Here is a 26,969-nt window from a genome sequence, read left to right as displayed (position 1 = left end):
CCCTTATCTATCTTGGGCTGAAATTCCCACTTCTCATAATTTGTTCTCCATATTCAGCTTAAAAACCCATCTAGAAAAGGGAAGGAAAGAGGGAAAGAAAGGGATGGGAAAGAGAGAAGGAAAAATAGGAGTTAAATGATTCTGCTACTTCTCTGATATACCTTCTGTTATCATCTCTAAGCAGTAGACTTATTATTTCCTTGTTATTTTTGACTAAAAAAAACCCAAGTCTTATAGTTCCTTCTGGTCAGCTTGACCATTTTTTTTTTTTTGGCCTTGATTTATTTGGGGACTTAATTTATGACACTTTTATAATAAATTTGCTAATTTCTATACTCATCCTTGGCCATTCTTCCTTCTTTATACCTTTTATATATATCATTTGAAATTTGAGATTACTAAATAGCCATTCAACTTTCCTAAGCTTTCTTCCATTTTATTAGAATTATTTCATAATTATTCAGCAGTTTGTGTGTGTCTGTGTGTGTGTGTGTGTGTGTGTGTGTGTGTTTAAATCTCTCTTTGTTAGCCATAATCCCTTTTTGAGACTCAAGTCCCTGGGTCAAAATTTTTTTCTTTGAACTTTTTGCAAAAGTTTCCCAAGGCACCTGTCTGACTCTATTTAGGGTTTGCTTTTCTGGCCATTATGAACTATTTGCTTGGAGTTCTCAACATCTTTTATGTCATAGCACATTACTGATGATAGCCTCACATGTGACACACCCTCACCATGTATCCTGAGTCTTACAACCTCAAACATATTTTGTCTGAAAGTAAAATATCGTAATCATATTTAATTACCACATATATTGCTATCTATCATTCATGAGTACTCTTCACAATGCATATGGTGACATTGATAAACAGGCTGTTGCTTATGTGGAATTCCATGCCACTTGCTATAACGTCAACCTTTCTCTCCCACTCAAGGAAGCATACTGTAAGAACATAAGAGCAATAATATCATCAGGATAACCTTGACTACGTTCAAACGTATGTATTTTTAGAAAGTAGATGATTTATAATTTAATTTATCTTACTATGAGTAACAAATTACTTGCAACTCACCTCGTGTGCCAAGTCCAAGTTGAGGATGACAAAGGTGCTTTCTCCTGCTGTTCCTATCCCCTTCACACCACCAATTACCTTTTCCACACTGGGCAAAATTAAGTCCAGGCTTCACTTGACTTTAATTATGAGAGCAGTCAGTAATTTATCTCATTAGGATGGTCCAAGTCTCCTTTCTTGACAAATAACCTGCCTTTGTACAATCTGGATGTCTTTTGGCTCAGTAGTCTGTAACATTCTCCCACACTATTTCTAATGTGGTAGTATTTTGGCAGTCTGTTTATATGAGCATTTTAAATATGGCAATGAAATTCCATGATGTCTTTAGAGTAAAGAAATGCACATTTTTGTAATCCTTAAATTTAAAATAAATTATCTAACATAAGTTGAAGTTAAACACAAAACCGTCTTTAAAAGGTATTTTTCAAACAAAAAATCCTAACAATGAATACTGAATTAAAAACTGTTAGATCATTAGACAATGCACATAGTGATAAAAGCACCAAGGACAAAGAGGCTGGAAAGGAAAGGAAAGGAAAGGAGACAAGAAGGGGATGTTTGGGAGTTCTGAGCAGGCCATCCCTCCATGCTTGTCTTCTTCTGATATGCAGATTATGGCTAAACTAGAATTCTCTTTTTCTTTTTAATTAAAAGCCATTTGGAATGAGCAGTTTTTCATTCTCCAGCTGCTTGTGTTATAATTTCCACAATGTGTTACAAACAAATTAAAGCCAATTTGTTTCTTATATAAAATATAGAACTTGCTTCTCAGCATATTTCAGGACTCCTGACACACCTGTATAAATCTGTTCTACACTCCAAAATCTTCAATGTAAAGGGAATATAATCTTTAGTAAATATGGTGAAAAAAAACTTCTTTTAAAAAACTAAATTTTATTTATGAAGCCCCTTTCCTATCTAATCATGTGACCCACTCCAATTCAATTTCCCTGATGTTTTTAACCTAGAGTTTGACTAAATAAATCCACTGAATTTGCTCTTTCAAAATCCTAAAACATCCTTTTGGGATCTAAAAGACTTTCAAAGTTCTTCCCTCTATTCAGGTAATCAAAATATAACATGGCAAAAGACAAACACTTTAGCTGTGGTCCTTTGGCTACCTGAATATCTTCTGACAAAGCAGAAGGAAAAAAAAGAAATGAAGGAAGTAAGGGGACGGAGGGAGAGAAGAAAAGAGGGAAGGGGAAAAGAAGAGTATATAACAAAATATTAAAGAGATTGTCTTAAAATGAGCACATTTTTAAAAAAGACCCCATACAGTCTGTTAGCAGATGTATTAGAATGCAACAGTTACCATCTTCAAAATGGCCTTACTATTCCATGATCCTCTTTTTAAACTTATTTTTGCTAGTACCTATATTTCTAAGGGAAAATTTTTTCTTCCTTGCAATATAAATACCACTATACTGTATTGCAATGCATAATGGTACCAAGAGCTAGAGCTCTCCCTGTCCATGGGGTTGCATTTAACCTTAGTGAACGCAAAATTCTGTACTATTCCGCTCTCACCTACGAGGCAATGGCAGCAAATGTGCACAGCAAATGCCATAAAGCACTCTGAACAAGAATGAACATCAAGGCTTAGCTCATTATACTAAACTTCCTTCACTGCCCAAAAAACCATCTTTTTAAAATTCAGAGTTTACTTTTTATGACTATTTTCACATGAATTTATTTTTAAGAACTAAAACATTATCCTAAAATATATTAACTTACTTAGCACTACCCTGAAAATTATTTCTGTGGACATTTTCTCCACAACAAAAATCAAAACTATTTGTCTTTTCAGTTCAGAAGTCTCATGACTTTTTTAAAGCACACTTAAAAGCACTCCATTTGTGATTTTCATGAGGATAAGAAAGTGTCCAAAAGTCATCCAAACAGAGGGTCAACTATACCCTTAGATCCTTAATTTTGTGAAAGAAATTTTGTGGAGCTCACATTTGCCTGAGCTGTAAAACCTTAGCAATAATACTCTGCTCTAGAACCCTCACTTTTAAAAGTCATGAGATTCCACACTTGACCTAGAGCAAAGCAGCAATTTTTCTGAATCGTCTCTGGGCCTTCGCGTCCAAAGTTCCCCTACACTTTGAGACCTGGGGGACAGAGTTTCAAATTGGATATAAGTCTCTTTCGCCAAATCATCTTCCCAGAGGGAGTCTGACTTACACTGAAGTTTGCAAACTTTGTACAACAGGAAAAAAATTAATGGCAAGACAACAACACAGGCAGCACCACTCACCACCATAAGGAAAGACCCTTGAAAATCACCTTCTTCTTCAACTCTGTCAGTAGAAAAGGTGATACATTGGTCTTTCTGGGGAGGCATTCCTTTTGGACAGACACATGCTATATATTGCCAACCAGGCAACAAGCCAGTTATGGTGACTTGGTTCTTGCTGGAGTCTGCATTAAGCAGTAGCAGGTCCTTCTCACCATACTTGGAATACAACACAGTCACTTCCAAATTCTGCGTGGTGTTAATGGTGTTCCACATCAAGATCACGCTTTCTTCAGTTTCGCTGACTACCTGGAGATTTTCTATTGTGGCATTCGTTTCCATCGGCAGGGCTTGATCCAACAATGCCAACTCTTCTCTTTTACTTGCACTAGCTGGGGGAAGCTTACCACTACCCGTCTCCACCTTGACATTTCTTTTCCCATCTGGGTGGAGTGACTGACGGCTGGCCATGATAGTGCTTGTAGATATTCTAGTGCTTGGAGTTGTGGCTGAAGAAACAATGGAGGAGAAGAAAGGAGATAAGGAGAAGGAAGCAGTGGAGGGAGGAGATGAAGTAGAAGTAGGAAGAAAAGTGGAAGAAGCTGGGAAGGAAGAAGAGGAGGAATAAGGCCAGGGAGACGATGATGAACCAGGTAGAGATGCAGATGTTCTAGATCCCAGCTGGACCTCTTGCTCAGGGTGATCCCCAGTTCTTCTTTCAGAAGTTTCTGATGATATGGTGGTCATGACAACACCAACCACTGTCACAGTAACCACAGCTTCTGACATCCCAGCCAAATTTTTGGCCTTACATTTGTAATCCCCAGCGTCCATGTAAGAAATGCCTGTCAAGCTTATTATGGACCATCTGACTCCCTCCCCTGGAGATTCCTGAATTACTGGAAGAAAGAAAAATGCATAATCTGTGAGATAAAAGAAAGAAAAGATTCACGCAACATGCCAACTCAAAAGGCAACAATTTCTGGTTCTACACGCATACCTCTCACATAAGCCAAGAGGGAAATGGCACGCTGCAAGTCTCTGATTGCAGGTGATGGTTCTGTAAATGGTTTATATGGAAGTGTAGGACATTCTGGGTGTCATGAAGTTTCTATGGGAAATATGTTGTTTAATTTCTTATGTGATTCTAGACAAGCCAATTAGTGTCTTTAGGCCTCTGTTTCCACATTTTTAAAATAAGGAGATAAGACAAAGTGATTTCAAATATCCCTTCCAATTTTAACCCACTGTGATTCTGTAAAATGTTTATCACAAGACCTTACTTAAATATTTCTCAAAATATTTTTTCATTGTAATAAAGTGTTAACTATCCACATAGTCAGAAGGCATAGTGGACCATTTTCTGGCATGGAGGAGTCATAATTTCTATTCTTATCTTTCACAGTATATTTAATTTAGATAAACAAGTAAACAATGAGGTTTTTTATTTATGGAATAATACATAGTGTTTGCAAAATTGGAATTTTAATTTCCTAAACACTAAAATCTGAACATATTTCCTTTCTGTCTTGATTTCTGAAGCTTTCTGAAGAATAATAATATGCAGAGTGGTATTTCAGTAGCCCAAAATTTAACCTTAAACTGTGGGCTTAGGCCTTGACATTTTAAAAAAAATTCTATCAGGTTTCATTATTTCAGCCTCAATTTAAATTTAATTTGGAAGAGTTTTAAAAATATATCCCTTTACTCATTAGAATATCACTATTGAAACTAAGGCCAAAAAATTGATTTGGTCATAGTAGGATCTAAAAACCCGTGTAATCAATATTTTTAAAAATTACACTTTTTGCCTCATAATAAAGTTCCTATGTAATTTATTATTTGAATAATCATTTGAAAATAAGAAACTTGTTTGAAATTCCCTTGAAGGAAATTGTAATTGTTATACATTTTAAAGTGAGCAGTATCCAAGATGATGGAGGAAAGATAAAGACAAAGGCCTTATCTGCAACCATCCATCCACTGCATCATGTTGTTTTCCATCTAAGAAGGAAATCAGATTGTCTAATTTCATCTACATAGTTAATCAGACAAACTGAGGAAAATATTAATCAATAAAGTGTACCTTTCAAATTTCTTCCATTCAACAATCTTACCATATTTTATTAGAAATAACTAGCCAATCTCAAATCATACAAAAACATAAGATTAAGTTCAGTCATTTGTAAACTCCTTGTTTCAAAGGCCTGAATTAAGAAGATACCTGTATAATTAACTGGCGAGCTGTCTGGTCTGGTCCAGGTGAGCTGCGGGGTAGGGTAGCCAGTGGTATCACACCGCAGCAGAACGTTACTGCCCAGAGCAGACGTGATCTGGGTGGCCGAGGTCATCACCGATGGCTTCAGACACTGCTCCAGCTCAGCCCGCTGAAACGAAATCCCTGTGAGGCGTTCCGGTTCACTACAAACCATCAGTGGATCGAGAAGTACTACCACAGGGTCAGCGACTTTTGACAATGCCATTATTTTGGAAATGTGACAGTCACAGAACCATGGGTTGTCCTGCAGGCCTAGACCAGAAGGGAGGAAAAGATTGATAAAGGTTTTCCTGATGACTTCTGTTTATATCACAGCCTCGTGGGATGGCATTTCTGCACTGTGGCCCTAAAAACATAAGTGCTTTGAAGGATCAGAGTCACCTCTCTGTCAGTTTTGCTCTGCACTCCAGCTACCTAAATCAATATATCTTGTCAGTTCAGATCATTAATGATTATAGCTAACAGTTATGGAACATTTACTCTGTCCTAGGCTCTGTTCTAAGCACTGACCTGTATTAACTGATTTAATCCCAACAATTCTATGAAAAGAATATTATTTCCCTATTGTAAAGATGAAGAAGCTGAGACACAGAGAAACCAAATAACTTGACCAAAGTCATTTAGCTAAGCAGTGTCAGAGTCGAGATTTGAATCCAAGTACCAAAGAATGACATAAATACAGTGATAGATTTCTAGGGTGCCATGAAAGTATTTATATTATTATAAGTATTATTATAGGGTGCTGCGAGGCACCTAACTCAGCCTGCAATATGTAATGATTTTGTGTGATTTTAAGGCATATTGAGGTAGTACAAGTTGTTGTAGCAAAAGTATAGAGTGAGATGCAGGCACTGTTAGGAGACAAGATTAGAAAAACTGGTAGAACATGGCTTGGCATGAATGTTACATGTGGTGGCCATGGAGGTGCACTGCTCAAATCCCCTTTCAAGAGAGGATCAGCCGCAGGGAATACAGTTAGCTGACAGCCTCCAGTTGCAAATGCCTTCAGGATCTGCCTCAGCTTTCAGAACTGTTAGCCAAAGTGTTGTGTCCTTCAAAGAGGCTATCAGTGAAAGCTTAAAGAAAAGTGAGAAAAATGTTATTGGAAACTAGAGGAAAAGGCACCATTGTTATGGAGTAGCAGAAGGTTTAGCAACACTATCACCTGTGGTTAACATGGGAAGTAGAAAACGTACTCAATGAAATTAATGTTCTGACTAAGGATATTTCTACACAGTGTTGAAACTGCTGCTTGGTGTCCTCTTGCTGCTCACAGTAAAATGTAAAGGAGAGACAACAGCTGAAGGAAGAACCGTTAAATGTAAAGGAACTAAAACTTGCTAAGTTCAATAATAAAACTGTTTCTTACACCCAGCCTCTCCAAAATTCTCAGATTAAGAAAGGGCTTCAGAATAAAAGTCAAATCCATGTGGGTGGTTCTATACAATCAGTTGCTAAGATCTCAGAAGAATCTAAGATGGTGCTCCAGAGCATTCAGTCAGACAAAAATCTCCCTAAGGATCTTAAGGGTGATGTCCCATATCAGCCTTACATAAAAAGCCCAAGGTTGGAAAAGATTCATCTCAAAAAGATTTGTGGTTGTGGAGTGAATTGTACATTGATTTGTAAGGAGAAAAGACAGAACAGCAAGTTTAAAAAAATCTAACCCTGGTGGAAGATTTAACTGTCCATTCATAAAATCTAGATTTCTGTTTATGGCTATTTTTATTAAAACAGCATTTTGTGAGTGGTTCATATTTCTCTGCCAGTATTGGTAAAGTCTGCTGTTATTATTATCTTCCATATTGGAAACTTCTTTTCTTTCATGGGTGAATTACCTTGACCTTCTTCCTCTTACATTTAGTTCTGTGAATCTATGAGCAGTTCTCTAACACTGATTTAAATTCTACTCAACCTGCCAACAAACATCAAATTCACTCTGTTATATAATAATTAATATGTGTAGGGACTTCCCTGGTGGTGCAGTGGTTAAGACTCTGCCTGCCAATGCAGGCGACATGGGTTTGAGCCCTGGTCTGGGAAGATCCCACAGGCCACAGAGCAACTAAGGCCATGAGCCACAACTACTGAGCCCACATGCCACAACTACTGAAACCCACGTACTCTACGGCCCATGCTCTGCAACAAGAGAAGCCACCACAATAAGAAGCCCATGCACCACAACAAAGAGTAGCCCCCGCTCACCGCAACTAGAGAAAGCCCGCATGCAGCAATGAAGACCCAACACAGCCAAAAAATAAATTAATTTAAAAAAAAATTTGTTTTAATTGCTTAAAAAATAAATAAATAATTAACATGTGTAGAACGCTTCATACTTTCAAAACACTTTGAATTGGTATGTCAGATTTTTTCTTATAAGATAATAACAAAAACAGACTTACAGATATAGAGAAGAGACTTGTGGTTGCCAAGGGGTAGGGGAGGTGCAGGGGGAGGACTGGGAGTTTGGGATTAGCAGATGTAAACAATTACATATAGGATGGATAAATAAGAAGGTCCTATTGTATAGCACAGGGAACTATATTTAATATCCTGTGATAAACCATATGAAAAAGAATATATATATGTATAACTGAATCACTTTGCTGTACAGCAGAAATTAGACACAACATTGTAAATCAACTATACTTCAATAAAATTTTTAAAAATAAAATAAAATAATAACACAAGATGACAGTTATTGGTTGCTTCCTATGTGGCAAATACTGCACTTATCAAGAATTGTAAAGGGTCGACACTTTACCCTACTTTAGGGTGACCAACTCATCCCAGTTTGCCACCATTTTATGGATATTGGTAGAAGATACAAGACTCCTAGTCAAAGATGAAGAATAATTTATTAATCACAGTTCTGGAAGGAGACATTATCTTTATTATATTGGGTAGTAAGCGTATCTACCCTTTGCTCTAGAGGGAGATATAGCTCTGCTTTCCAAAGTGGTATCTCTTGAAAAGACAGTTTAGAACAAAAGGCAGTCACAGTGTCTACCTCTGTTCACAAAAGAAATGTGAGAGACGATGGAAAAGAGAGAGACCATGCTAAAGCGTTTGTCTATCTCAATCCTCACAATAGCATGAGGTGGATAATATTAGTATCATCCTCATTTTAAAGATGAGAAAATGCTCAGGGAAGTAAAGGAATCTGCCCAAGGTCACACAACCGGATGCAGTCAGGATTTGAACCTCGATATCCTGATCTTAAAGCTCTCATTCTCAACAACTGTGTATATGTTTTATACTGACCTTGGGAAGCTAGTATGATTCGTCCAATTTCATACCAGACATTAAGGCACAAAGAAAGTACTGCCTTGACTTTGTAAGTAGCTTAGAGTCCTAAGTCCCACGTGTTTGAGCCTCCTAGTCTAATACTTCTTCCACCATAACTCATCTCTTTGTCACCTAAAAACATCTAGAGCATGGGTGGCAGCTGTAAGTGCTGTCATCTACAAGTAAGAAATGTTAAAGTAGCGATGTCTGGAGCATAAATGTCTATTAAAGGGAAAGATCAAGAGCTATAAAACTAACATTTTCATTTATGCTTTGAAACTATTATAAAAATGTGTTAATGGTGAAACAAAATTCTCTTAAAAACAAATCCAATTGGTTATATCTAAAAGTTATGTAAACCAGGAGTAAATATTTTTAAATCCCTCAAAACTAAAATATTTATTCAAGCTATGAAATATCTAAGGTCAAGGGTACAACTTTTAAAGCCCGAATAATAATAGTAATCTGAGGGCTGAACACATTCAAGTGTTTTTTCTTCTGGGGACAAAGTACAAGAACTCTCTGAAGTTAAACTATTACTTGTACTGCATTCCTTCAAGGCAAAGCACCAACCACAATCAGCAATTTGCATTAAGTAATTTATTTTATATAACTATTCTTGGATGGGGCAAAAGAACTTTGCCTTGTCCCTTTTCCAAAGAGTAATGTTTTTCATGCATCACAGTAGTTGGATGTGCTATTCTTTATGAAAAGTCAGCGATAAATTCTAGTACAAAAGTTATTCTGCAGACTATAAGCTCTTGAAGGCAAAATCCATGCCTCAGTCAGTTTTGAGGAGGCAGTTATACTTAACAATTCAAAAGGGAAAGTAAACTCTTTTCAACAAATGGTGCTAGAACTACTGGACATCTGCTTGGGAACAAATAAACCTCAACCCCTACCTCACACTATACTCGAAAACTATTTTGAGCTCGGTCACAGTCATAAGCGTAAAAGCTAAGACTATAAAGCTAAAAACTGACTATAAAAGTTAAAACTATAAAGGAAGAATATCTCTGTGACCTGTAGGTAAGCAAATATTTCTTAGATGGGACACAGAAATCACTAACTATAAAAGGAAAAACTGATAAATGGGATGTCATCAAAATTTTAAACTTTCTGAAGGGCGGAGTCAAGATGGTGGTGTGGGAAGACACTGAGTTAGTATCTCCCCACAACTAGGGCACCTGCCAGCCGCTGGTGGGGGACCCTGATGCCCAAGGAGACGGGAGGAACCTCAAGTGCACCGCTGGGGGTTGGGCCAAATCTCCTGCGGCGGGAGCTCTGAGTCCGAACCACTGGACCAACAGAGAACCTGAGATCCGAGGGAATATTCACGGAAGTGAGGTCTCATAGAGGTCTTCATCTCAGCACCAAGACCCAGCTCTACCCAACAGCCTACAAACTCCAGTGTTGGAAGCCTCAGGCCAAACAACTAGTAAGACAGGAACACAAACACACTCATTAAAAAAAAAAAAATGAGATGGCAAAAAAATATGACACAGGTGAAGGAGCAAGGTAAAAACCTACAAGACCAAATAAATGAAGAGGAAATAGACAATCTACCTGAAAAAGAATTCAGAGTAATGATAGTAAAGATGATGCAGAATCTCAGAAATAGAATGGAGGCACGGATTGAGAAAATACAAGAAATGTTTAACAAAGTTCTAGAAGAACTAAAGAATAAACAAACAGAGATGAACAACACAATAACTGAAATGAAAAATACACTAGATGGAATCAATAACAGAATAACTGAGGCAGAAGAATGAATAAGTGAGCTGGAAGATAAAATGGTGGAAATAACTGCCAGGAGCAGAATAAAGAAAAGAGAATGAAAAGAATTGAAGACAATCTCAGAGACCTCTGGGACAACACTAAATGTACCAACATTCGAATTATAGGGGTCCCAGAAAAAGAAGAGAAAAAGAAAGGGTCTGAGAAAATATTTGAAGAGATTATAACGGAAAACTTCCCTAACATGGGAAAAGAAATAGTCACCCAAGTCCAGGAAGCACAGAGAGTCCCATACAGAATAAACCCTAGGAAAAACACACCAAGACACATATTAATCAAACTAACAAAAATTAAATTCAAAGAAAAAATATTAAAAGCAGCAAGAGAAAAACAAAAAATAACACACAAAGGAATCCACATAAGGTTATCAGCTGATTTTTCAGCAGAAACTCTGCAGGCCAGAAGGGAATGGCAGGATATACTTAAAGTGATGAAAAAGAAAAACCTACAACCAAGATTACTCTATCCAACAAGGATCTCATTCAGATTCGATGGAGAAATCAAAAGCTTTTCAGACAAGCAAAAGCTAAGAAAATTCAGCACCACCAAACCAGCTTTACAACAAATGCTAAAGAAACTTCTCGAGGCGGGAAACACAACAGAAGAGAAAGACCCACAAAAAAAACCCCAAAACAATTAAGAAAATGGTAATGGGAACATACATATTGATAAAAACCTTGAATGTAAATGGATTAAATGCCCCACCCAAAAGACACAGACAGGCTGAATGGATACAAAAACAAGACCCATATATATGCTGTCTACAAGAGACCCGCTTCAGACGTAGGGACACATACAGACTGAAAGTGAAGGGCTGGAAAAAGATATTCCATGCAAATGGAAATCAAAAGAAAGCTGGAGTAACAATACTTGTATCAGATAAAATAGACTTTAAAATAAAGACTGTTACAAGAGATAAGGAGGGACACTACATAATGATCAAAGGATCAATCCAAGAATATATAACAATTATAAATGTTTATGCACCCAACATAGGAGCACCTCAATACATAAGGCAAATGCTTACAACCATGAAAGGAGAATCGACAGTAATACAATAATAGTAGGGGACTTTAACACCCCACTTACACCAATGGACAGATCATCCAAGCAGAAAATAAATAAGGAAATACAAGCTTTAAGTGACACAATAGACCAGATAGATTTAATTGATATTTATAGAACATTCCACCCAAAAGTGGCACAATACACTTTCTTCTCAAGTGCACACGGAACATTCTGCAGAATAGATCACATCTTGGGTCACAAATCAAGCCTTGGATAATTTAAGAAAACTGAAATCATACCAAGCACCTTTTCTGACCACATGGCTATGAGATTGGAAATCAACTACAGGAAAAAAAAACTGTAAAAAACACAAATACATGGAGGATAACAGTGTACTACTAAATAACCAAGAGATCACTGAAGAAATCAAAGAAGAAATTAAAAAGTCCATAGAAACAAATGACAACGAAAACACGACAACCCAAAACCTATGGGACGCAGCAAAAGCAGTTGTAAGAGGGAAGTTTATAGCAATTCAATCTCACCTCAAGAAACAAGAAAAGGGCTTGCTTGGTGGTGCAGTGGTTAAGAATTTGCCTGCCAATGCAGGGGACACAAGTTCGAGCCCTGGTCTGGGAAGATCCCACATGCTGGAAAGCAACTAAGCCTGTGAGCCACAACTACTGAGCCTGCTCTCTAGAGCCCATGAACCACATCTACTGAACCCCACATGCCACAACTACTGAAGCCCATGCACCTAGAGCCCATGCTCCACAACAAGAGAAGCCACCGCAATGAGAAGCCCACGCACCACAAGAAAGAGTAGCTGCCACTCGTCGCAACTAGAGAAAGCCCGTGCACAGCAACGAAGACCCAACACAGCCACATATAAATAAATTAATTGAAAAAAAAAAAAACATGAAAAATCTCAAATAAACAATCTAACCCTACACTTAAAACAACTAGAGAAAGAAGAACAAAGAAAACCTAAAGTCAGTAGAAGGGAAGAAATCATGAAGATCAGAGCAGAAATAAATGAAATAGAAACAAAGAAAACAATAGCAAAGATCAATAAAACTAAAAGCTGGTTCTTTGAGAAGATAAACAAAATTGATAAACCCTTAGCCAGACTCAACAAGAAAAAAAGGGAGAGGACGAAAATCAATAAAATTAGAAATGAAAAAGGAGAAATCACAGCTGACACTGCAGAAATACAAAGGATTGTAAGAGACTACTACAAACAACTCTATGCCAATAAAATGGACAACCACAAAGAAACGGACAAATTCTTGGAAAGGTACAATTTTCTAAGACTGAGCCAGGAAGAATTAGAAAATATAAACAGACCAATCACAAGTAATGAAATTGAAACCATAATTAAAAATCTTCCAACAAACAAAAGTCCAGGACCAGATGGCTTCACAGACCAATTCTATCAAACATTTAGAGAAGAGCTAACATTGATCCTTCTCAAACTCTTCCAAAAAATTGCAGAGGGAGAAACACTCCCAAATTCATTCTACGAAGCCACCATCACCCTGATACCAAAACCAGAAAAAGATATCACAAAAAAAGAAAATTATAGACCAGTATCAACAATGAACATAAATGCAAAAATCCTGAACAAAATACTAGCAAACAGAATCCAACAGCACATTAAAAGGATCATACACCATGATCAAGTGGGATTTATCCCAGGGATGCAAGAATTCTTCAATATATGCAAATCAACCAATGTGATACAGCACATTAACAAATTAAGGAATAAAAACCATATGATCATCTCAATATATGCAGAAAAAGCTTTTGCCAAATTTAACACCAATTTATGATAAAACCTCTCCAGAAAATGGGCATAGAGGGAACCTACCTCAACAGAATAAAGACCATATATGACAAACCCACAGCAAACATCATTCTCAATGGTGAAAAACTGAAAGCATTTCCACTAAGATCAGGAACAAGACAAGGATGTCCACTCTTGCCACCTTATTCAACCTAGTTTTTGAAGTCCTAGTCAAGGCAATCAGAGAAGAAAAAGAAGTAAAAGGAATACAAATTGGAAAAGAAGTAAAACTATCACTGTTTGCAGATGACATGATGCTATACATAGAAAATCCTAAAGATGCCACCAGAAAACTACTAAAACTAATCAGTGAGTTTGGTAAGGTTGCAGGATACAAAATTAACGCACAGAAATCTCTGGCATTCCTATACATCAACAACGAAAAAACAGAAAGAGAAATTAAGGAAACACTCCCATTTACCATTGCAACAAAAAGAATAAGATACCTAGGAATAAACCTGCCTAAGGAGGTGAAAGACTTGTACTCAGAAAACTATAAAACACTGATGAAAGAAATCAAAGATGACATAAACAGATGGAGAGATATACCATATTCTTGGATTGGAAGAATCAATAATGTGAAAATGACTATACTACCCAAAGCAATCTATAGATTCAATGCAATTCCTATCAAACTACCAATGGCATTCTTCACAGAATTAGAGCAAAAAATTTTACAAATCGTATGGAAACACAAAAGACCCCGAATAGCCAAAGCAATCTTGAGAAAGAAAAACGGAGTTGGAGGAATCAGGGTCCCCGACTTCAAACGATACCACAAAGCTACAGTAATCAAGACAGTATGATACTGGCACAAAAACAGAAATACAGATCAATGGTACAGGATAGAAAGCCCAGAGATAAACCCACACACATATGGGCACCTAATTTATAACAAAGGAGGCAAGAACATACAATGGAGTAAAGGCAGTCTCTTCAATAAGTGATGCTGGGAAAACTGGACAGCCACATGTAAAAGAATGAAATTAGAACATTCCCTAAAACCATACACAATAATAAACTCCAAATAGATTAGACTTAAATGTAAGACCAGACACTATAAAACCCTTAGAGGAAAACATAGGAAAAACACTTTGACATAAACCACAGCAAGATCTTTTTTGACCCACTTCCTAGAGTAATGGAAATAAAAACAAAAATAAACAAATGGGACTTAACAGCAAAGGAAACCATAAACAAGACAAAAAAGACAACCCTCAGAATGGGAGAAAATATTTGCAAATGAAACAAGAGGCAAAGGATTAATCTCCAAAATATACAAACAGCTCATGGAGCTCAATATCAAAAAAACAAACAATCCAGTTAAAAAATGGGCAGAAAGTCTACAGACAATAAATGCTGGAGAGGGTACGGAGAAAAGGGAACCCTCTTGAACTGTTGGTGGGAATGTAAATTGATACAGCCACTATGGAGAACAGTATGGAGGTTCCTTAAAAAACTGAAAGTAGAACTACCATATGACCCAGCAATCCCACTACTGGGCATATACCCTGAGAAAACCATAATTCAAAAAGAGACATGTACCACAATGTTCATTGCAGCTCTATTTACAATAGCCAGGACATGGAAGCAACCTAAGTGTCCATTGACAGATGAATGGATAAAGAAGATGTGGCACATATATACAATGGAATATTACTCAGCCATAAAAAGAAATGAAATGGAGGTATTTGTAATGAGGTGGATGTACCTAGAGTCTGTCATACAGAGTGAAGTAAGTCAGAAAGAGAAAAACAAATACTGTATGCTAACACATATATATGGAATCTTAAAAAAAAAAAAAATGGTTCTGAAGAACCTAGGAATAGGACAGGAATAAAGAGGCAGACATAGAGAATGGACTTGAGGACACGGGGAGGGGGAAGTATAAGCTGGGACGAAGTGAGAGAGTGGCATGGATATATATACACTACCAAATGTAAAATAGTTAGCTAGTGGGAAGCAGCAGCATAGCACAGGGAGATCAGCTCAGTGCTTTGTGATGACCTAGAGGGGTGGGATAGGGAGGATGGGAGGGAGGCTCAGGAGAGAGGGGATATGGGGACATATGTATGCATATGGCTGATTCACTTTGGTGTACAACAGAAACGAATACAGTATTGTGAAGCAATTATACTCCAAAAAAGATCTATTAAACAAAAAAGAAATTTAAACTTTCTTACCAAAGACTCCATGAAGAAAATGAATAGACAAGCCCCAGACTTGAGAAAATATTCGTAATGCATACAACTGATAAAAGACTCATATTCAATAATAAAAAGACAAACAACCTTAAAAAATTATAAAGAAATATACCAATGGACAATAAGGAAATATAAACTGTCAATACCATTACTTATCAGGGAAATGCAAATTAAAATGAAAATGTGAAACCACTCCCTGACGTATCTACTCCCAAGAATGACTGAAATGAGAAAGACTGACATCAAGCATTGGTAAGGATATGGGGCAAGCAGACTGTGTTAGGGGGAGTGTAAAACAGTATAACCTCTTTGGAATACTGGTAGTTTCTTCTTCTTCTTCTTTTTGTTTTTTATAAATGTCTGCTGTTTATTTTATTTATTTATTTATTTTTGGCTTCGTTGGGTCTTCGTTACTGAGCGTGGGCTTTCTCTAGTTGCGGCGAGCTGGGGCTACTCTTCGTTTTGGTGCGCGGGCTTCTCATTGCAGTGGCTTCTTTTGTTGCAGAGCATGGGCTCTAGGCGCACAGGCTTCAGTGGCTGTGGCACGCAGGCTCAGTAGTTGTGGCTCATGGGCCCTAGAGCACAGGCTCAGTAGTTGTGGCATACAGGCTTAGTTGCTCTGCAGCATGTGGGATCTTCCCAGACCAGGAATGAAACCCACGTCCCCTGCATTGGCAGGCGGATTCTTAATGACTGCTCCACCAGGGAAGTCTCTGGCAGTTTCTTAAAACGTTACATATATAGCCATCCTATGACCTAACAACTTCAATCCTAGGAATTTATCCAAGAGAAATGAGAACATATGCTACAAAAAGCTATGCACAAAAATGTTAATAGCAGCTTAATTCATAATAGCTAAAAACTGGAAACAGCTCATGTGTTCAACAACAGGAGAAAAGATGAACAATTGGTACAATCATACAATTGAATATGACTCAGCAATAAGTAACTACCGATACATGCAACAACATGGATGAATCTCAAAAACATAATGCTGAGTGAAAGAAGCCAGGCACAAGAGTGCCTCTTAAATGATTCCATTTACATGAAATTCTAGGGCAGGCAAAATTAACCTATGGTAATAGAAGTAAAAATAGTAGTTCCCTGGGGTGGGGGGAAATTGACTGAGAAGGGGCACAGAGGAACTTTCCGGGGTGATGAAAATATTCTGTATATCAAGAGTCCCCAACCCCCAGGTCACGGACCGATATCAGTCCGCGGCCTGTTAGGAACTGGGCTGCACAGCAGGAGGTGAGTGGTGGGCAAGCGAGCAAAGCTTCATCTGCCGCTCCCCACCGCTCTCCATCGCTCTCCATCGCTCTCATTACCTCCTGAACCATCCCCCACCCCGACCCTACATCCATGGAAAAATTGTCTTTCATGAAACTGGTCCCTGGTGCCAAAAAAGATTGGGGACCACTGCTGTATCTTGATGAGGGTGTGCATTTTGTGCAGGTGTATGTTTATCATCATTTACCAAATTGTACACTTAAAATCCACTGTATGCAAATGATACTTCAATTCCTCAATTTAAAAGAAATTTAAGGAGTTCCCTGGTGGCCTACTGGTTAGGATTCCAGGCTTTCACTGCTGTGGCCCGGGTTCAACCCCTGGTCAGGGAACTGAGATCCCATAAGACGCGTGGCATGGCAAAAAAATAAAATTAAATGTTTAAAAAAATTTTTTTAAATAAAAGAGTGATGTCTCTGGAGACGGACTGTGAAGTTGAAGCTGACTCTGCCTCTTTACCAGCTGGAAAAACAAGGTGATGACAATTACAGACCCACTTCATGGGGCTGTCCTAAAGGCTGAGATAATGCCAGGCAGTCCTCAGAAGAGTGTCTGGCAAGAAGTAAGGCTTAACTGTGTGAATTTGTTTCCTCCATGCCTAGGAAAGAGCAGGCACACCAACAGAGACTGAGAAGTATTCGTCGAACTAAAAAAATGCCATTTTACAGAATTCTGCGGGAATACTCAGGGCCACCACTGCCCTTCTGGCAAACCCCTTTCTGAATAGAAGAGCTCTTTTACCATGGAGCAAATTTGGGTACCAGTAAAAAGGACCAAAAAAGCATTTTATACTCTCTGCTACTGCAGGTTTTTACCTCCAAGACATACAGTGATAGGCCTTGCAGAGTTTGCCTGTGTAAATATGTCCTTATTCTTGAAAAAGAGGCCATGGAAATTTACCTGTATTGCAAATCAATAATCTAGTTTCATAGTTAATTTAAATGTTCATTTGCAGGACACTAGTTTACATTTTTACAGATACATTAAAGGACAATTTTATTAGGTTGATATTTTTATTCACACAGAAGAGAGAGGAAGTAATTGAAAAGCCTCTCCCTAAATTATTTTTTATTAAATAAATATATGATTTAAAGAGATCAGTAAAATAAGATATATGAGGAACATAATTCTAGTATTATTACATACCTTGCATTACAAAGGAGTGGGGAAGAGCATGGGTTCTAGAACCAAATGGCTTGTATTCAAACCCCAGCTCCATCACTATGTGATAAATGACTTTGGGCAAGTGTTTTAACTTGTGCCTCATTTCTTCATCTGTAAAATGGGGATGAAATGGTACTTACCATGGAGTGAGACTAGAAGAAGTTATATCCATAAACTTTTTGGCCATGAGTAAGCATTCCATCAATATTAGCTATTACTATTTATTATTACAAATAGAATCTGTTAACAGCAATAAACATAGGCCAATAAAAATGAAATGGAAACAGAATGTATCCCATTATATTAGTACAAAGGTAAATTCTACAGGGTACCTGGAAAGATATAATTGCTACAGTTAAACGCTGAGTTCTAGAAAATCTAGAGCTGGTTCTTATTACCATATTTTAATGATGAAATTGGAGGACTCAAATATAGTTAAAAATAACAAAAAAGCCAAACTAGAAAAATCTTTCTTTATAAGACACTCACATCTCAGTCACAGCTGCTATAGATTGTTGTTGATCTAAAATCATAGCCTCAGAGACTGTCCACTTTATATTCTAAAGAACTATCACATAAACTCAACATTTCATTACATTCCTATTAGCAAGATGGAATAAATCCTGTCATCTCCATTTTCCAGATGTGAAAACTGAGTTTTCTGTGTGTGATTCACACACATGAACTAGTCTTCTTTTGAGAGGGTAGCACTTCTTTTCCCCTTTTGTTACATAGTAGTCATGACTTTGCTAAGGTCAGCTGCCACACATGGCTGGACATGTTTCAAAATATCTTTTGTTATTTATTATCATGATTATTATCATGATTTAAAAAGTAATGCATGATCATTGCAGAACACTTTGAAAATACAGAAAAGCAAAAAGATATCAAAGAGAATAGTTAACCAATTAGTGTAACTTTTCAGTCTTTTTCTTTGCAAATTTTAAAACAGTGATCATGCTTTATATACAATTACATAAATTTAATGTTGCACTAAAAGTATTTTCACATTAGTTTTTAAAGAATCTGAACCCTTCCTCAACAAAATATTAGCAAACCAAATCCAACAATACATTAAAAGGATCGTACAACATAATCAAGTGGGATTTATTCCAGGGATGCAAGGATGGTTCAACATCCACAAGTTAATCAATGATTACATCACATTAACAAAATGAAGGATAAAAGTCACATGATCATCTCAATGATGCAGAAAAAACTTTTGACAAAATTCAACATCCATTTACGATAAAAACTCTCAACAAAATAGGTATAGAGGGAAGGTACCTCAACATAATAAAAGCCATATATGACAAACTGGCAGTCAACATCATACTCAAGGATGAAAAGCTGAAATCTTTTCCTCTAAGATTAGGAACAGTTCAAGGAAGCTCACTCTCACCACTTTTGTTCAACACCATATTGGAAGTCCTAGCCACAGCAATTAGGAAAAAAAAAAAAAAGGAAATAAATAAATAAATAAAAGGCATTCAAATCTAAAAAGGAAGAAGCAAAACTATCACTATTTGCAGATGACATGACACTATATATAGAAAACTCTGAAGAACCACCAAAAAAAGAATAAATAATTCAATAAAGTCACATGACACTAAGTCAATATACAGAAATCTGTGCATTTCTATACACTAATAACAAACTATCAGAAAGAAAAATTAAGAAAACAATCCCATTTACAATTGCATCAAAAAGAATAAAATACCTAAAAATAAACTTAACTGAGAAGGTGAAAGACCTGTACACTGAAAACTGTAAGACACTAAAGAAATAAATTGAGGATGATACAAATAAATAGAAAGATATCCTGTGCTCATGGATTGGAAGAATTAGTATTATTAAAATGTCTATACTACCCAAAGCAATCTATAGATTCAATGCAATCTAATCAAAATTCCAATGGCATAGCTCACAGAACTACAACAAATAATTCTAAAATTTGTATGGAAACACAGAAGATCCCAAATAGCCAGAACAATCTTGAGAAAGAACAAAGCTGGAGGTATTATGATCCCTGATTTCAAATAATACTACAAAGCTATAGTAATCAAAAGAGTATAGTACTAGCACAAAAACAGGCATGAAGATCAATGGAACAGAACTGAGAGCCCAGAAATAAACCCACATACATGTGGACAATTAATTTACAACAAAGGAGTAAAGAACACACAAAGGAGAAAGGACAGTCTTCAATAAATGGAGTTGGGAAGACTGGACAGCCTTATGCAAAAGAATGAAACTAGACCACTATCTTACACTATACACAAAAATTAACTCAAAATGGATTAAAGGCTTGAATGTAAGACTTGAAACTATAAAATTCCTAGAACAAAACATAGGTGGTAACCTCACTGACATTGGTCTAAGTGATGTTTTTGTGGATCTGACTCCAAAGGCAAGGGAAACAAAAAGACAAATAAACCAATGGAACTAAACTAAAAAGCTTCTGCACAGCAAAAGAAACCATCATCAAAACAAAAAGGCAACCTACTGAATGTGAGAAGATATTTGTAAATCATATATCCGATAAGGGGTTAATCTCCAAAATACATAAAGAAGTCATACAACTCAACAACAATAACAAATAAACATCCTGATTAAAAAATGAGCAGAGGATCTGAATAGACATTTTTTACAAAGAAGACATAGAGATAGCTAACAGGCACATGAAAAGATGTTCAGTATCACTAATTATTAGGGAAATGCAAACCAAAACCACAATGAGATACCACCTCACACCTATGAGAATGGCTATTACCAAAAAGACAAGAAGTAACAAATGTTGGAGAGGATGTGGAAAAAAGGGAACTCTCATACACTGTTGGTGGGACTGTAAATTGGTACAGCCAACATGGAAAACAGTATGAAGATTCCTCAAAAAATTAAGAACAGAACTACTATATGACCCAGCTATTCCACTTCTGGGTATTTATCCAAAGAACGCAAAAACACTAATTCAAAAAGATATATGCACTCTATGTTCATTGCAGCATTATTTACAATGGCCAAGATATGGAAACAACCCAATGTCCAACGATGGATGAATAGATAAAGAAGATGTGGTATATATACATACTATGGAACACTATTTAGCCATAATAAAGAATGAAATCCTGCCATTTTGACAACACGGATGGACTTTGATGGTATTATGCTAAGTGAAATAAGTCAGACAGAGAGAAGTACTGTATCATTTCATATGTGGAATTGAAAAAAAAACAAACAAAATAAAAGAGAAATGAACTCATAGATACTGAGATCATATTAGTGGTTACCAACGGGTAAGGGGAACAGGGGGGTGGGTTGGCAAAATGGATGAAGGGGGTCGATTGTACAGTAATGGATGGTAACTAGACTTGTTGTGGTAATCACTTCATAGAGTATACAGATGTTGAATTATAATGCTGTACACCTGAAACATATAATTTTTTAAAAAGAATCTAAACCCTAAAACATAAAGCTGTTTATCTCCATGGACAATGAAATTTCATAACCCTTTCCCATTTGATCCCTAAGTTCTCATTCAGATTTAACTCACAAGTGAAAAATATTAATGTTCTATAAATTATTTATATTAATATTAGGAACTAATCATTAGAGAGCTATTAATAGCAATTTAGTAATTTGATTTTATTTTCTACTATATGTCTCCATTGGGTAATTTTATTAGAACCAAGAATTGCATCCAAAGAAACTTTTAAAAATATGTAGAGAAATAAAATCTCAATGTTTAAGTTAAGAAAATTTCTAGCCATTAGTCTTACTCATAAGGATTAAATTAGTGACTAGAATAAAGTAAATATATGCTACAGTATGGGTTTGCATAGTTCCTATTAGAGTGTATATTTTAAGGACTCCACAACTATTGTTAAATTAAACTAATTTTTTTCTCTAACCCATCCTACAATACCTCTTTTATTTTCTAATCAAAAATGTTTGAAGGACTAGATAGATAGTGGGAAAAACAAGAAATAGCTGTGTAAGAAAAATTTATTTGACCTTTTCTCTATCTGGTTCTTATTATTCATATTTTTAGTTTCATAAGCACTAAAATGCATATACATTTCAACAAAAGTAATGCTAAAGCAATTTAAGTGTTGTCACAATACTTTCTCTTCTTTTCAGTTAGAAAATTTTTTATGGAAGTATAGCTAAGGTACAATATTATATAAGCTACAGGTATACAATATAGTGATTCAAAATTTTTAAAGGTTATACTCCATTTATGGTTATTATAAAATATGTAGTACTTTTCTTTTTATCAAAAAAAATCTCAGATTTATCTTGTATTTTATTTATTCTTTATCTCAGCAAATATTTGGCAAGTGATATTGGGAGGAATTTCTGGGACAATTTCTTAACATCTAGCTGTTTCTCATTCCAAAGTCTTATAAGTCATTTCACTGGCCAAACACTCAGAATTTCTTTCATCCTTCTGAGAACTATAACCTCTTCTGCAGCCATGATGGACATAACTTGTGAAATAACAACACAGCCTTATTGGGTGAACAAAACTTTAGCAAATCAAACTGCTTGGTCAAAGCCTCAGGCTTATGTCTCATACAAAAGTGGAAAAGGCCTCACTGCCCACAGATACCGCTGAGAAGGGTCTCAGTTCACTGATTTCAATCGGGCAACCACATTTACTGGGCATTCACCATGTGCAGAGCACCGTGCAAAGCACTGTGGGAAGACACACAAAAAAGAGAGAAGTGTTTGCTAGAAGGAGCTTACATGTTAAAATGCAAGACAAATACCCATAGAACCTAAAAGAAGTTAGGATCAAAATACACAAAACTAATCACAGCTAAACTAAGAGACCAGACCCATTAGGATACCCATTTAGGGCCAGTAAAATAACTGGTGTCTAGACTAGTTCTTTTTAAATTAAGAATATTTGGAAGATACACTTCCTAAATAATTAAACCAATTAAACCACTGCTACCTCATAAAGATGCAGATGCCCTTCTCCCACTCCTGAAGAGCCTGATGAAGGGCTGAAAAGAGACCAGAGCAAAAGGTTGGCTGTGGCAGAGTATGGAGCACTGGTGAGCTCATGAGAATCAGTGCAGGTTGGTAGATTTTGTCACTCTTCTCCAGGTTCTCTAAGAGCAGCATTAGTCTCTCAGTTTATGAGGCCAATTCCCTTCCCTCCCCCAACACACACAAACATACACTGCTGCCCTCACTCCACACACATGGATGCATACATGCACACACAAATACATGCACGCTCGTGCACAGACACAAACAGAGCCATTACACCTTACACAGGGCAGATGGGTAAACTGACTAGGTCAAATGATAAAGTACTATTCCATCAAAAGTGCAAGTATAGAGTAAAACAACGAATTCAATAGACATGAAAATACTGCACAACTGAAGGTATACAGAGCAAATCATCTGGATCTGAGAAGCCCAGAGGCTGTGATCTTACCAAGAATAATTCTTCTTGCTGAAAGGTCCAGGCTTCTGGATGATGTTGTAACTAAGTGGGACCAGCTCTCCAGGAAATCTGGCGGCAGTGTGGTTAATCTGTTGCTTGATAAATCCAAGTAGGCAAGGTTCTTCAGATACGTGACTGCCTCGTTTGGCACACTGGTTATTCTGTTATTGTGCAAATCCAGGGTCCTCAGACGGGGCATGTCCCTCAGAGATGTCCAAGGGAAAGCAGCCAGAGAATTTCCATCCAAGCGCAACTCATGCAGCTGCTTTAGGTTGTAAAAGCTGCTGGTGTCAAGGCTGGCCACAGAATTATAGGTCAACCAGAGGTACTGAAGCTCCACCAGGTAGTAGAAGGCCTCGGCCGGGATCCTATGGACAACGGTCTTCTCTATGCGAAGCTTCACAGTGTCCACGGGGAAGTTTGTAGGTACCTCGTTCATATCCAGGTCACTACATAGCACAGACCTAGTGTCACAGAGCAATGGAAGAAAACGTGTGTTCTGAGACTCATTTGAAAAAAATAATACTTATTTGAAACAAGCATCGAATTTTTCATTCCCTACTGGTTTGCACAAAATACCTATTCAGCCTGGCTAAACTATTCATTAATAATTTGTCAATATCATCACTTTCTTCTAGGCTGAACTATATGAAATGGTCATTTCTGTAGGTTAAAAACAATCAAATATCAGCAATTTCATGTGATTCAACCTGAGCTCTTTATGCGTCAGGCCTGTACAATACACATCACATCTATCCCTGTATTTAATCATCACAACAGCCCAATGAGTTGAATATTGGGTAATAGGTAAAGGCACCAGCTCTAAGGTCAGGCTGATCTTGGTTTGAATCTAAGCTCTATCACCTCCTTTGTGGCCATGGAAAGCCACTTTACCAATCTCTCAACTCATTTTCCCACATGGCACTGTTATGATGATTAATTGAAATGGATGGAAAACTTTACACCTTCCTGGCACATAATAAGCACTTAATGGGTATTTGCTATTATTATCTTCAATCTCATTTTTACAGATAAAATAACTGAGGCCCATCAACATTAGGTAACTTCCCAGGATCACAGAGCTAGTGGTTACACAACCACCTTTCAGACCCACAACTGTCCAGCTCCAAAGTGCACACTCTTAACCTCTTCAGGAAATGGCCCATTTTAAAAGAATCCCCTACTGAAGTTATAAATTGATCCTTTTAAAGAGGAGCACAAGAGAAAGGAAGAAAAAAAGGAAGGAAGGTAGGAAGGGAAAGGAAACAGCAAGTGTTCATACTAGCTGATTAAAATTAAGCCCTATTTTAACAATGTGACCTGTGCATTGCTTTTAGCCTAAGGAATAAACCAGGAACTGCAAGTTTATTTTTTTTTACCACTCACTAATTTAGGTGACCTTGAGCAAGTCACATCGTGGTCTTGTTTAGTGGCACGTGTAAAACAGGCATAGAAAAACAAGCCTGTCCCATGTGTGGGTGTAAAGTATGAAAAATCAGAAAATTTAGATTCATTTAAACCTGAAAACAAAGACCTATTTATCTCCCATTATATATTCAGTCCCACTGGATCGCTGAAAGTGAACAATAAAACGTTTTGCAAAGCATCATCTAAATTATAATACATTACACATGTAGTAAATAATAATAATAAAGCGGCCATTCAGTAAAACACATCACATTAAATCCGTGAAGTTTTAAAGCCAGGCTATAATGTAAAGAGAGGGAAGAGGCATAAGCAATGTACTGGTCACGTCATCTCCTCTCTTTAACTTTAGGAGAAGAGCCTATAGCATCATTGGAATTCTCTAGGTACACCTCTCACTCTTCATCTCTATTCTGAATCACAAATTTCAGTGCTACTTTATAGCAGAATGATCCAGCTTCTCCTCATTAAGTCAGCGTTCCAGTGTGCTGTAATGGAGGAAAGCCTGGATTGGAAGCTCAAAGACCTAGCGTCTTTGTCAGGCAGTCACTGCAGCAACTCAATGCTGTGACCTCGGACAAGCCATTCAGTCTCTGTATGATTTAGTTTATTCATTTAAAAATGACAGTGGTCAAACCAGATTATTTCTGGAGTTCTTGTCAGGCATAACATGCTACGATTTTTATAAAATCCATCAATAATGGGGCCACCATGAAGAAGGAAACATTTCTGTGACTGTTTTCTCAAAGGGAGCCTGATCTGAGTCATTAACTGCAGCATACTTTTGCCAAGTAGGTCTTTAAATTGTTACATTCTTCTCACTGTCTTTAACCACCTAGTGACTATCTCAAAGAGATACCAAGAGTTAGTAAATTTTATACGATAACAAGACAAACTACATAAAAATACGTGTTAATTATTATTATTTATTTGTATAAAGTTGTAAGATATAAATTGAGCGATTCTTTTAACAAATTACTCTAAGAGCCTCACTGTTCACTTCAACCGAGTCACAAAAAAATCTGATTTTGTTATTAATATCCTCTCCAAAAAAAAAATCAAGGTTTACTATGTTTAGCCAACAAGAATTCTGTTTTGCATTTAACTTCTATCTAAAAGGATTCATGCATATTATAAATAAATACTTATTCTCAATCCACAAGTAGATTTTAAAGCAACACAGAGGTTAAGTAACTTCTGTAAGGTCCCACAGTGTCTGCAACACAAAGTGTGGACCCATTTCTTTCAAACTCCAATACCTTAAAATGAGAAATTCTGATTATGAACCTCTCTAACTTCACTCATGTGATCGTCCTTCCTACTTCCTAAGGTCTATCCAGTTGCCATGAATAATCCTCAAAATGAAATGGAAAACACTGGAAGCAGATGATCTGGGCATGTCACACACCTTCTGATCGGCCCTGCCCTCTCGTGCTTTCTATATTCAGGCTGAACTGGTCACACGCATTTCAGTGGTTTGACCTCCTGCAAGGTTCATTTTGTGAATACAAGTGCAATGAATATTTTATTAACACGGAATGTGTTTGAGAGTCTCAAATAATCTGAGGGGCTTTGAAGGAGTTAAACTGCTCGAAATGAAAACGTGAAGGAGCAGGCAACCAGGATTAACACAATTACGTTAAAGCTTATCTAGATTAAATCTTCTCTTCTCTGACTTCTGATCAACAATTTGCTTTCAAAACAAGGCCATCTGGTTTGAGTCCTTTTCCTCGGAATCATCAGAACGCTTAGTAGCAAGGAGAGAAGCGTACCTCGATCCCAGGCCGTCATCTCCGCCATGATAATCACAGGTGCACCGTGAAGGACACGGACAGCTCACTCTTGCCAAAAAGCTAAGCGCAACGCACAGACTTGCAAAGAGACGCATGGCTCCTTTT

The 26,969-nt window shown here is 37.0% G+C and overlaps 1 protein-coding gene across 2 annotated transcripts; it reads right to left on the bottom strand.

Moving 5' to 3' along the window:
• On the bottom strand, positions 1–26,969 carry LRIT3 (leucine rich repeat, Ig-like and transmembrane domains 3). Of its 2 annotated transcripts, XM_082389170.1 has the most exons (5): positions 26,844–26,969; positions 23,638–24,110; positions 5,535–5,840; positions 3,332–4,209; positions 1–70 (listed from the first exon to the last, which is right to left on the bottom strand). In XM_082389170.1, exons 1-5 carry the CDS (start codon positions 26,957–26,959, stop codon positions 59–61), a joined length of 1,785 nt encoding a protein of 594 aa, XP_082245296.1. In that variant the 5' UTR covers positions 26,960–26,969; the 3' UTR covers positions 1–58. The 2 variants fall into 2 exon arrangements, with proteins under 2 accessions (XP_082245296.1, XP_082245295.1); XM_082389169.1 differs by lacking the exon at positions 1–70 and having other exon boundaries at positions 3,037–4,209.

This window comes from Balaenoptera borealis, assembly GCF_965194805.1.
Source record: "Balaenoptera borealis genome assembly, chromosome: 4".
NCBI lineage: Eukaryota > Metazoa > Chordata > Mammalia > Artiodactyla > Balaenopteridae > Balaenoptera > Balaenoptera borealis.
This window is presented reverse-complemented; position numbering and strand designations above follow the sequence as displayed.